Here is a 12,080-nt window from a genome sequence, read left to right as displayed (position 1 = left end):
AGAAAAAATGATTATGAAAATTAAATAACGTTCAGGGTGGTTCAACATTTATCATATAACATTCCAAATTAAATAAAATTTCATGTTCAATATTTATCATATAGCATTTGTTTTAGCATTTGTATCATTTGAGGCCCTCATAAATAATTGAGATAAAAAAAATATATCTTTTCTTCCTCACTACTAAAATTTTAAACTATAACATTATATTCTCCAAAAAGAAGATAAAATGTATTAAATATCTATATAAAATCACACTATTGAGCCCCTTGAAAATGATTGTGGGAGAAATGATATATTTTGCTCCTCACAATTGAAACTTTAATTTCTAACATTGTGCTACTTTAAATCGCTGCAGGCAGCAGAGTAGGAAAGAGGAAGTGGGAACGGACGTCTAAAGTTGAAGGAGGTAGATAGCAATGGAGAAGGCCAAGGAGCTGGTTTCTTCTAGCCCCGTTTTCTTCTTCAGGTCTTCTCCTCTCTTGCTTTCCTTTTCTTGCTTTCCTTTTCAAATCTCTCTTTTGTTTTCTTGTTTTTTTTTTCTTTTTCCTCCCACTTATTTATCTTTTCTTCCACAATTTCTCCCTTTTTTTCAGATGTTTTTTGGTTTTTTTTTTTTTTTTTGGTCTGCGTGTGGCCTAAGATGCCGAATGATTTGGATTTCCATGGGTGGTTACATTGTCCAATTTGTTTCTGAGATAAATTTTTGATGCGATCATAGTTCGGTGATTCAGACACTTCAGACTGAAATAGTTGAGCCCTGAATCTAGATTGATAAAGTGATGTGGAACGAGATTTTTATTTTGGGAACTTTATGATATTTCCAGCTCTCTCTAATATCAGTTGAAATTGAATCCGTGCGCTACTTTAGTTTCGATCAAAGTTTTGTGGTGATGATGGACATACCTACCATATTCCAGTATATAAGCAATGCAAATGGCATATCTGAACAATCACTTTCATCATTCTTGAATTCCTTCAACATTCAGTAAGTCTGGTCCTGTTTATATAATGCCCTTCAATTTTGGTTAGAGGATCTTGGGGAGTGAAGGGGAGAGGATTAATTAATTTATGCTTCTCTTCCCTAAAATTATTGTAATTTCATTACAGATTGATTCTTTGCTATGATTACCGTGATAATAAGACTATGGGAAAAACAATAGTCTTGCTTATTCTGGCCTTCAACATCAATTGTAATTTATAGAACAATTTTAAATCTTGTAGTGTTTACTTATTTTGTGGGCCGGAAAGTGGTTTAGGGCTGATTAACGCTCTTGGAGGATGTTCTTTCTATTTTGGGATTGCTTCTTGCGTACACATAACCAAGGAAATGAGAGTCTTTAGAAGGAATGATTCCTTGGTGTGAACGACCAATTATTTATTGGTTTTGTGATGGGGAATAAAGAGGAAAGTTCACATTCTATATCCAAAAATTGTCCTTTGTCGAGTTAAGGTATTTCCATATAGGTGGAGAAGAAGAGACAAAAGATAGGGAAGAAATGCATACATAATGAGGACATAAAATTCGAGTGGTTCAACTAAAAAAACTTATGTGCAATATAAATAGAGAGGGAAGGTATTGCACAATTCTACTATCGAGAGATTGTTACAATTTATGTAAGCGGCCCATTGAACCTTAGAGAATAACAATATGATGAAAAGTATGAATGGGAAAGCTATAGAATTAAGACTTGAGTCCAGGAATTGTCTCGAGATCTTCGACCCTTCTGAATGTTGGATTCCTCCCTGTCAAATGCCCTTGGTGGAACTTGTGTAAAACATCTAAGATAACACTTATTTATAGGTGAGGAATGATAAAATAGAGGTTTTCTAGATGATGGGATAGCTCATTAAATTTATTGGTTTACTATTTTTTTCCTGCAAAGTAGAAGTTGTGTAGCAAGGACCAACTAGAAGGAATTTGGGGACCAAGATTGATTACTTTTGATTAGTTGATACTTGTGTGGTCGATAGTGAGACTTCCTCCTTGGCTGACTAAATGACAATATTTTAATCAAACTAAAAGGGCCACATATCCTTAAAAGATGCTATCATGACTAGATATCATGAAACATTCCAGGCTAAGCTTGATTTTAGAAAATGAGTCATAACACTTTCCCTTTGATTTTGAATTGTGATCAATTGATGAGATTTGAAATGGAGAAACGTGCTCATCTTCCTCTAGAGCTTATTGTCTATAACATAAGAGCACATAGCTTTATAATAGTCAAGTGATCTTCTTGAGGAAAAAAATTTTATGAATGCAAAAGAAGAGTGAGCTCGTCTTATTTTCAGGCAAGGGAGAAAAATTGATATCGTTGGGTTCATTGGAATAGTTTTGCCTCTACTAATTGCTACAAAAATGGCAATGGATAAAAGCCCACAACTAGAAAAGCATAGCATGTTAGGATATCAAAGAATGTGGCAGCATTAGTTGGTATGAAAGTGTGGGTAGAATCAATAGTGGAATACACTAACTAATTCATTAGGGAGCTCATCGAGTTTGATGTGTTGCAGTGGATCTGTTGTTCATCGAAATATTGGGTAAGGAGGCCAACCAAAAAGATAAAGGGGGCGAGCCCAACTAGATAGTTGGATAGGGTGTCTATGGAAGAGCAAGTGTGTATGAAGATAAAATGGACAAAAAAGACTGTGACGGAGAAGTTATAGAGTATACCAACTACAAGCAAGTCAATGAGCATCCTTAAACCAAGAATGACGAAGGGAATGCTAACGAGGGTGTTATGCCTAAGGAAGTCTGGGAGAACATAAGAGTCAATTGGGCTGGAGAAATCTAACTTCCAAGATAGGATAAAATGTATAGGAATGATGGCAACAATGACTAGTGGTGACGATAAACCAGTCAAACTTGATCAGTTTGTAAGAGATGAAGATGGTGGTATCAACTTAGGGTGTTTGGATGTCCAAGGCCAATTGGATAAAATCCACTAAGGTTTCTCAAGAGTAGCAAGAATGACTTTCTGTAAAAGAAGAAGACTTCCTATTGTCAATCTTACCCATCATTTAATGATTGTATTGCTATCATTGTGGTACAGTTTGCCCCCCCCATGTTGATCAGTTATGGCATAGCCATTTTGGTTGAAAGAAGGAACCAAGTTGGCTTTGTTTGATGAGTAGTGTGCCCATGTTTGGCAATCTTCATACGAGATTCTTCTAATGTATTTTTTGAGTGACTCCCCATTTTAGTGAATGCCAAAGAGATTTCAAGGGTTCTTTATGATCCCTCGTTTTGCAATGAACTTATCAGTGAAGAGCTTGTTAGTATGCTAAAAGTTTTGATTGTGCTGCTTGGAAGCAAGAAAAATCATGTTCTTACTTGACTCTTAAGTTTAGCATGGAAAACCTAGCATAAGAGTGAGCCAAAGGTATGTTGAACGTGCGTGATAGTTATTTAGCATTTAACATGCTCATGAGGATTACAAGATATTTCATATGGTAGCTTGAAACCCACATGTATGAGATGATAGAGAATAATGATCACAAATTTGAATGTTTTTTGTATATTTCATCGATGAAGGGGGGGCTAGACCCTGCCCCCCTATAGGAATCCCTTTATGGAGGTGTCATAGAAATTCTTGCATAAGATAATGGAGAAAACTTTCAAGTTTGGGTTAAGGCGTTTTCACTGCACTTGAAGATTGAGAATCACTTGACCGATATGAGGTGGATGAGTTGAGTTAACTATGTTCAAATAATCATTTTTCAGGAGATTATGAAAGTGGAAAAAATTTTACATGATAATGCAAATACAACCTTTGTTGCACAAGTTAGGAAGACAAGATCTAACAAGATTGAGATGCGATGTTTTACTGGATTTCATCGTGCTCAAGGATCCTTATTTGTCTCATTCATAAGTTGAACATAAATTTTATTGGTTGGATTAAAATTCTCTCAATGATCTCAATTTTTTCCTTGATGAGAAGTGGAGAAACTAAGGCTTGATTGTGTTATCTTTGTCTTGTAGATTGTCTTTGTTTCGTGCGTGGTAGGGTGAGTGTGCCAATATTTCATAGGTTGTGTCAGCTTGCCCTTAATAATGTATGAATAGGGAGCGTTGCAAGTCTATGCACTCAAACTATTGCTACATTTTAACTAAGTTGTGATGTTACTTTAGTCGTAAAGTGCTAATTGCAAACATGTAGAAAGGTGAGTTTCCCCTGAGGAATGGTACTGCACTTTGATGTGTAAGTCAATGATTAAGCTTGAAGGCAAGAGTGAAGACTGAAATCAACTCATCCTATGAACTTGTAAGTATTTGATTGAAAGGAATTTTGGTAACATGGTGAAGCATAAACGAGCATGTTAGTCATCCAATCAATTTGATGGTGGACATCTAGTTGACATTGATGTTGCGATTCACGATATGACATTATGTTTCTAATAATGATGAACAATTTAATGTAGGCTCTAGGCCTAATATTAGTCTTCTTTGAAATCTAAGATGATGATTAGGTTTACATTGATAGTATTGATATTGGTGCCAATGATTGTTTGAATTGAACAATCAAATTTATGTTGGGTCCCCATCGATGATGATGATTACATGTTATCACGTCTTGATAGGAAGGTTCACATGAATTTTTATGTAATATGATAAGGTGCAAAATGGACTATGGTCTTGCTCAATTTTCTTGCACAAAAGTTATAGTTGCATGAAATTTGATGATTGGATGATTATAATTCATTTAGAGCTACGTATTATGTTGGGCTGCATCAATTTTATAATATACTATACTTGGATACTTTCTGAATTGAATTGATTATACAATATATAGAATGATACATTTCTAAAGCATTCCCTCTTTATTTCTTTTAAGTTGTTATGTTCCATAAATTATGTTCATGCTGAGTGAGTTTGGATAAATAATTCATCTTGAGCCTAATGCTATCCTACATACATCAATTTGAATGAGTGATGTAAGAATTTTGATCTCTCAAAGACCAAAGGATTCTCAAGTTAATGAGCAAGCTTAAAGGTGTTAATAACATTCTCCTTGAATATGGAAAACTGAATCCTTACGTGTCCCCTTGGGGCGCATTTATAGATGTTTGGATGAAAAGTATTTTGGTACTTTAGCAATGCCCGTGGTGGATAAATGAGTAATATTACCTTTTAGATTTATGTTAGACCAAAATGTCCCTCGTTAGAGGGCATTTTTCCTAGCTGGTCAATCAAAGGGAGGAGAACCAAGCCATGTCAACTTTTAAATTTATGTTGGACCATCGTGCCTATAGCAATGATAGAGAGATTGATAGAGGTCCTTAGCCTTATGATTAGTGCTGATGGAGGTTTCAATTGGATGACCAAAATGAGGTTGATGTCGATTAAAATTTGAGTTGGTTGGTCCGAATTATAATGAAACCTTGAAAGTTAATGGTGGTTTAATAATATATGTTATTTGGATAATAAATTAAAATAATTAAATTGATTATACAATTGCTAGAAATGTAAATTTCTAAGAGCATTATTTCTCTATTTGTATAAGGTTGTTGTGTTGCCCAAATTATTTTTAATACCGAGTGAGTTTGGGTAATTGGTTCATGTTGATCCTGATACCATTTTATATACATACATCAATCGAAATGAGAGATCTGAGAATTTTGTCCTCTCATAGACCAAAGGATGCTCAAGTCAATAACTTAGCTTGAAGGTATCAATAACGTTCTCCTTGAATTTGTAAAAGTGAGTCCTTTTGTGTCCCCTTGGGCCATATATATTGATGTTTGGATGAAGTGTATTTTGGTATTTTGGCGATGCTTATGGTCGATAATTGAGCCATATGATCTTTAAGCTTTTTGCTAGACCAAAGTGTACTCTTTATTGAGAGCATATTGGCCATTTGGCTATTCAAGCAGTGTAGAACCAAGCCATGATGCCGGCTTTACATTTGTGTTGGACCTTAATGATAGAGGGTTTGATGGAGGTCCTTGACCTTAAAATTATGCTGATAGAGATTTGAATTGGATGATCATATCCGTGTCATTAAATATGAGGTTGATGCAAATTAAGATTTGATTTGGATGATTGGATTTATGGCAGAACCTGGATAGTATTAACTAGATATAGTTCATCACGATCAATAGATGAATCTATACTTGATCTTGTAATGCAGGAATCAGGGCTGTTATTCTGTTTGGACTAGTGTGTTAATGATAATTTGACCACTAATTATGAAACCTTTGATGGACTGGTTGAAATTAGTTAGGAACTAATTTTTTGAGCCATATAAAAGATGGCCCTAACTCTAATTGATTTTTATTTTTTCTGTGAATATATGCGATTTGGATATCTGCTTTATTTTCTACTTCTTTTTTCGTTATAATTTGGTGCTCTCCTTGATTATCAATGGCTTGTACTTTTCTTATTGCTGTAGCAAGACTTATTGTGAAGCATGCAAGGAGGTGGCAGGGTTTCTACTGAAGTCAGGAGCAAATTACAAAATGGTTGAGTTGGATATTGAAAGTGAGTTTTCTAAATTGGAAATCTCAAACAAAAAAAGACAGTGCATCTTTTTTTCTCTCTGTGTTAAGTTTTAGGTTATTTTCCCCAGTTTGAAATTCTTTTATACATAATTATTGAAGAAAATAATCAGATACACAAGTATTCCCAGGGGGTATGACTTGAAATAAAATAGGAAACCTAAAAACAATCATCTTTTGTCATATGGCGTCTCTTAATTCACCAGGATTAAAAATTCATTTGAAGTTTTACTTTGGTCAGTACCAACAGCCCCCATCTTAATATAATTCATTATTTATAGTAATTTTCTTGTCTGTTCTTCGCAATACATCTTGTTGCTAGAACGAGTGAATGGCACATAAGTATTGATGAGCTTGTTAAGATTACTATTCGGAGATTAGCACCTCACCTCCCCCACAGAAGTTTGAAGTCTGATCACCTAATGGAAATACGTACTTATGTGATATTTGAGATTTCATACCATGCTAAAATTCAGTGAAGGAAATGACCTTAGCAGTTAGCACTGCACTTTTAATATTTTAATATCTTTTTTGTAAGTTGCTATTGTTTTTTGTTCTTTTAAATTTGGAGTCGCCAGCTTATCTACATATTATCGTATAAAAATCTCTTCTCCAGCAAACTCCTTCATAAATCATCGAAATGATTAAAAGAAGTGAAGACTTAAAAGAAGTGAAGACATCAGGAAAATAAGACAATACGACAAGAGCTAACAAACAAATTAAAAGAACATGGAGAATTTATATTAGGGTGATCTTTGTACGATAGGCTCAAAATGTAGAAAATAAATCCGATCAAAAAATTTTGAAACGATATATATGAAGAAAAACTTAATATAAGAAACTCACATACAGAGAAACAGATTTTTTTTTTCCTCTGTGGTTTCAAGAGTAACTCCCAAAAGAACATGTTCCTTTGGTTAATTACATCTTTGAGGATAACCAAGAATACATTCGATTAAACATGAATTTTGCTTGCACTTTTACGAGAACTGGTGAATGGGTAAACCAAAAGGTAGATGATTATCTAAAGTCAGTCATCCTAATGCACCAAAGTCATAACGGGTCATAAGGGTAGAAAGTAAATCATCGTATCCCAAACAGGCGACGGGCTATCGGCAAACTGGGCTTGCGAGATAACCTCAATGATGATTTAAAAGGATTAAAAAGGCTTGACGGGAGTATATCAAAATAATGGGGAGGAAGATATCCCAAGCAGGTAAAGATGGTTGAGTCAGGATACCATGGATCCGTTATCTCAAGATATTATGACTCTAAGTCTACCTGGTCATGGAGGTAGTCGATATAACCCGACCAGAGATCCCTTGTCAACAATTCATAAATTGTATTGTCCAAGGAAACCTAGATAGCCTTAAAGTTAAAGGAAGAAACTTCTACTTCCTACAATCCTATTCAGGTTGAGTTTAAAGAGGCATGACTTGTAAACATTCATATCAAAAGTCGTGTTTAAACATATACTTTTCTTACCGAGTTTGGTCATAAAAAGTAACAACATTGCTAGAGATAAGCAAATATCCATGTGAGGCACGTTTCTTACCCAGTTTGGTCATACAAAGTAACAACATTGCTAGAGATAAGCAAATATCCATGTGAGGCACGATCACATCAAGTAAACATTTGTGCATAGCATGGATATCACAACATGTCAAAGTTATATTCAAAGCAATACATCTCTACTAAGTGATGTAGGAGCTAAACTAGAGCCAAAGAATACTTAATTTCATACATACACTATGCAAACATCATTCATCAAGGCATAAATATGCTCTTGATGTATGTGTATCATGGCAATACAAAGACATATAATATGAGAATCATATGAATTGATGCACATACATTATCACGATACTTTACATGCAAATTTAGTTGCCCCAGGTATAGGACACCCAAGGGGGAATCGCACCTCGCCTGGGTAGCAACCAAAATGGTAAATCATTACCGGTTGCAGGACACAACGAGGGAGATTACACCTCGCTCAGATAATGATCTCCGACGCTAACTCATGTGATAATCACAAACTATGTGATCACCACGAGCAGCATATGTGAGGCATACAATGTATGATATGCATTTCTGACAAAAGGCTAGATGTATATGCTAACCATGACACTAATACATAATATTCTCAAAAGAAAAATAATTTTCACACATTTGAGAAATGAAGGCTTAATGTTGTTTTGATTTTTCATGCAAAATCAAAAATTAAACACAGTACATATGATTTTATCAAACACTCAGACATTAAGTCAAACATTATGCACATCCAAAGATATATTTTCTATGAATTTGCATATTACACATTAATGAAAATACATCATTTAACCATTAAGTTAAGCATAATTTAATGTATGCACATAGAAAAACAAACGTTTATTTGTAAACCTTATCTATGCTATTAAAGACATCATGCAAATGAAATTATATTCATTAAATCTATGATATCATCTCATTAGATTAATCTCCTTAAGTAAATGAGATTAATTCATTAAGTAAATGAGCTTAATTCATTAATTAAATGAGATTAATTCATCAATTAAATGAGGTTGATTAACTAATGAAATGAGGTTAACTAATTAATAAAATTAGATTAATTAATTAATTAAGATTTCTGTAGAAGTTCTTTGGAGAGTTTCTAGAAAAGAAAGGTGTTGATGTGGCTTATATTCAAGTCATTAAAGATATGTATACTAGAGTTATACCAATTATTTTCCTATTTCAATTGGATTACATCAGGGATCAATTTTAAGCTCATTTCTTTTTGTTTTTGTTTTGGATTGTTCTTACTAGACATTTTATAGGAGGATGTACCTTGGTGTATGCTTCTCACTGATGATATCTTTCTTGTGGATAAGACTAGAGATAGAGTTCAAGAAAAATATGAATTATGGAGGTCTGCATTAGAGTCTAAAGGCCAATGTTTTAGTACATCTAAAACTGAATACATCGAATGTAGTTTTAGTAGTAGTAGATCTAGTGGTAGAATTATAATAATGGGTGATCAAATCATTAAAAAGTGTGAACGTTTTAGATGGGATGTTATTAGTAGAATTCAAGTTGGATGGTTGAGGTGGAGTGATGATTGAATTGGAGGAATGCACCGGGTCTATTGTGTGATAGAAAAATACTGTTTAGACTTAAAAGGAAAATTTTATAAGATCGTGGTGAGACCTGCAATGCTTTATGGCGCAGAATGTTGGCCTTTAAAAGAGAAGCACAAACCAAGTTAAATTTTGTTGATTTGAGAATTCTTTGATGGATGAGTAGCCTGACACTTAGAGACTAAATGTGAAACGAATGTATCCATAAAAGGGTTGGTGTGGCTCCAGTGGATTAGAGAGTCGTCTTAGATGGTTTGGTCACATTAAACGTCAACTACTTGATGTTCCCCTTAGAAGAGTAGATGCTTTAGATTCGATTTATGTTAAAAAAGATACAGGCAGACCTAAAAAGACTTGGGCATGTTTTATAAAAAATGATCTAATTTTATTAAAACTAAATTAAAATATGACAGTCAATGGGACACAATGGAGAAAAATACTCATGTAGCCGACCCCACTTAGTGGGTTGAAGTCTTGTTGTTGCTGTTATTGTTTTTGTATTTTGGCTTGAAATAAAATATGTTTGGCATATTATAGTATATTTAGTTTTTAAATATTTTAAATACTTTAAAAACATGCTAATTTATTTTTAGAAACAATAATTAAAAACATATAAAAAAATACACCAAATAAATATATTTTTAAAATCAAAGTAAAAAATCAAAAATAAAAACTATGATTTATTTAAAAACATACAAAAAATCACCATTTTTTTATTATTTTTTTTTATTTTGTTTTATTTATGTTTTAACTTAAAACAAAACATATTTTGCTATTTGATTAAAGTATGTCCGCTTTAATAAAAATTCAAAATACATAAAAGTTGTTTGGAATATTTCCAGAAGCGTTGATTTATTTTTAGAAAGAAAAAAAAAAATATATATATATATATATATATATATATAACACACTAAACAAATAGGTTTATAAAAAAAAAATGGTCTTAGACAAGCCCTTAGTGTTCTTCCTCTTGGTTTTTCCATTTTCTAGTTTGGTCTAGGTTGACCTCATTATTTCAGCGCAAGAGTTTTTATAGCTTCAATGATGTTTTCCAATTTATGGCATTCTCTGGATGGAAGGCATTGTTAATTCCAGCTCATGTCTTGCTGTTGAATGAAGGCGACGGTGCTGCGTTACAATCTGCGCTTGCAGAATGGACTGGACAAAGGACAGTTCCCAATATCTTCATTGGTGGAAATCATATTGGTGGAAAAGCTGGTACTCTCTCTCTCTCTCTAGAATATGCAATAATCAGCAATGTTAAATGATTAACTTTCTTCTTCATGATGAATGATGAACTGCATGCTAGATCTGATGAAGAAGCACAAGGATGGTTCTTTGATAGCCCTTCTCAGAGAAGCTGGTGCCCTTCCAAGCTCTAATCCTGCTGTTTAGATCTGGAATGTTAGGAATAGCTGCGAGTTTTTATCTGTTTGATATGTTTGTATTGTATATTTTCTCTTGATTGGAGAATGAACGTAGTGTGATAAACCCAGGCCCTCTTTGGATTCGGAATCCATTTGTACTTGCTTTTCAAATGCTACATTTTTAGATTTATGAGAAGGTGAGTTTCCTTTGTTGATGCTTATGGTGGATAAATGAGTCATATTGCCTTTAAGATTTGTGATGGACCAAAAACGTCTTAATTGAGGATATTTAGGCCAATTTGGTTATTAAAACAGTGGGCCAAGCCATGTCATCTTTTAGATTTGTGTTGAGTTATCATGGCTTTAACTCTAATAGTAGGGTTGTCATAAAAGCTCATTGTTCGCGAATGTACGGCTCGTTAAGTAGCCTGAACACGAACAATTTTGTTTAAGCTCGAATTATAAACGAGTCGAATACAAATGACTCTTTATTCGCTCGTATTCGGCTCGTTTTAGCTCGAAACAAAAACATAATATAATTTTTGTATAATAATATATTGTATGTATTATTTATATAATCATATATTATATATATTTATATCTAAATTTAAATCATAAAAGCTCGTGTGATACTATAGTTATATGCCTTCTTTTGCATCAACTTAATCTAGGTTTGAATTCAATATTTACATCTATTTTTTTAATTAATTTTAAAGAGCCAATTTTGAAGCCGAACAAGAATAAGAGTGCATTCGAACGAGCTCAACATGAAGCTTGCTCAAGCCCGGCTCATTTACAGCCCTAGATAAGAGTGCAATCAACGCCTTTGCGCTTAAAATTAGTGATGATTGAAGTTTGAATTGGATCTGTCAATAAATTTGAGGTTTATGCTAACTTGGGTGATGGCATTTTTTATAAAACTTCATTTTACTAAGATAATTTGACCACTAATTATAATGCCTTTTATTAACTGGTTAACCTTCAATAGGACCTTATTTTTTGAGTCATATCAAAGATGTATAATAAATCTCTTTTAAATATAGCTGATTTTCATATGTACTGCACTGAATCTCAATCATGCAATTCATTTAGAATG

The 12,080-nt window shown here is 33.5% G+C and overlaps 1 protein-coding gene across 3 annotated transcripts; it reads left to right on the top strand.

Annotated features, from left to right (window-relative positions):
* Positions 1-290: 290 nt before the first annotated feature.
* Positions 291-11,199, top strand: LOC110036663 (glutaredoxin-like). 3 transcript variants are annotated; one of them, XM_020741162.1, is made up of 4 exons: positions 291-469; positions 6,396-6,484; positions 10,713-10,835; positions 10,927-11,199. In XM_020741162.1, exons 1-4 carry the CDS (start codon positions 420-422, stop codon positions 11,010-11,012), a joined length of 348 nt encoding a protein of 115 aa, XP_020596821.1. In that variant the 5' UTR covers positions 291-419; the 3' UTR covers positions 11,013-11,199. The 3 variants fall into 3 exon arrangements, with proteins under 3 accessions (XP_020596821.1, XP_020596820.1, XP_020596819.1); XM_020741161.1 differs by having other exon boundaries at positions 292-469; positions 10,770-10,835; XM_020741160.1 differs by having other exon boundaries at positions 293-469; positions 10,737-10,835.
* Positions 11,200-12,080: the final 881 nt, after the last annotated feature.

The sequence above is a fragment of the Phalaenopsis equestris genome, unplaced genomic scaffold (assembly GCF_001263595.1).
Source record: "Phalaenopsis equestris unplaced genomic scaffold, ASM126359v1 Scaffold209432, whole genome shotgun sequence".
Lineage (NCBI taxonomy): Eukaryota > Viridiplantae > Streptophyta > Magnoliopsida > Asparagales > Orchidaceae > Phalaenopsis > Phalaenopsis equestris.
This window is presented reverse-complemented; position numbering and strand designations above follow the sequence as displayed.

Bases quoted from the DNA above. Each gene is read 5' to 3' on its own strand.
- LOC110036663 (XM_020741162.1), top strand. From the start codon at position 420: ATGGAGAAGGCCAAGGAGCTGGTTTCTTCTAGCCCCGTTTTCTTCTTC. The intron at 6,485-10,712 runs GTGAGTTTTCTA...TGTTAATTCCAG, and splicing joins GGTTGAGTTGGATATTGAAA to CTCATGTCTTGCTGTTGAAT. The intron at 10,836-10,926 runs GTACTCTCTCTC...ACTGCATGCTAG, and splicing joins TCATATTGGTGGAAAAGCTG to ATCTGATGAAGAAGCACAAG.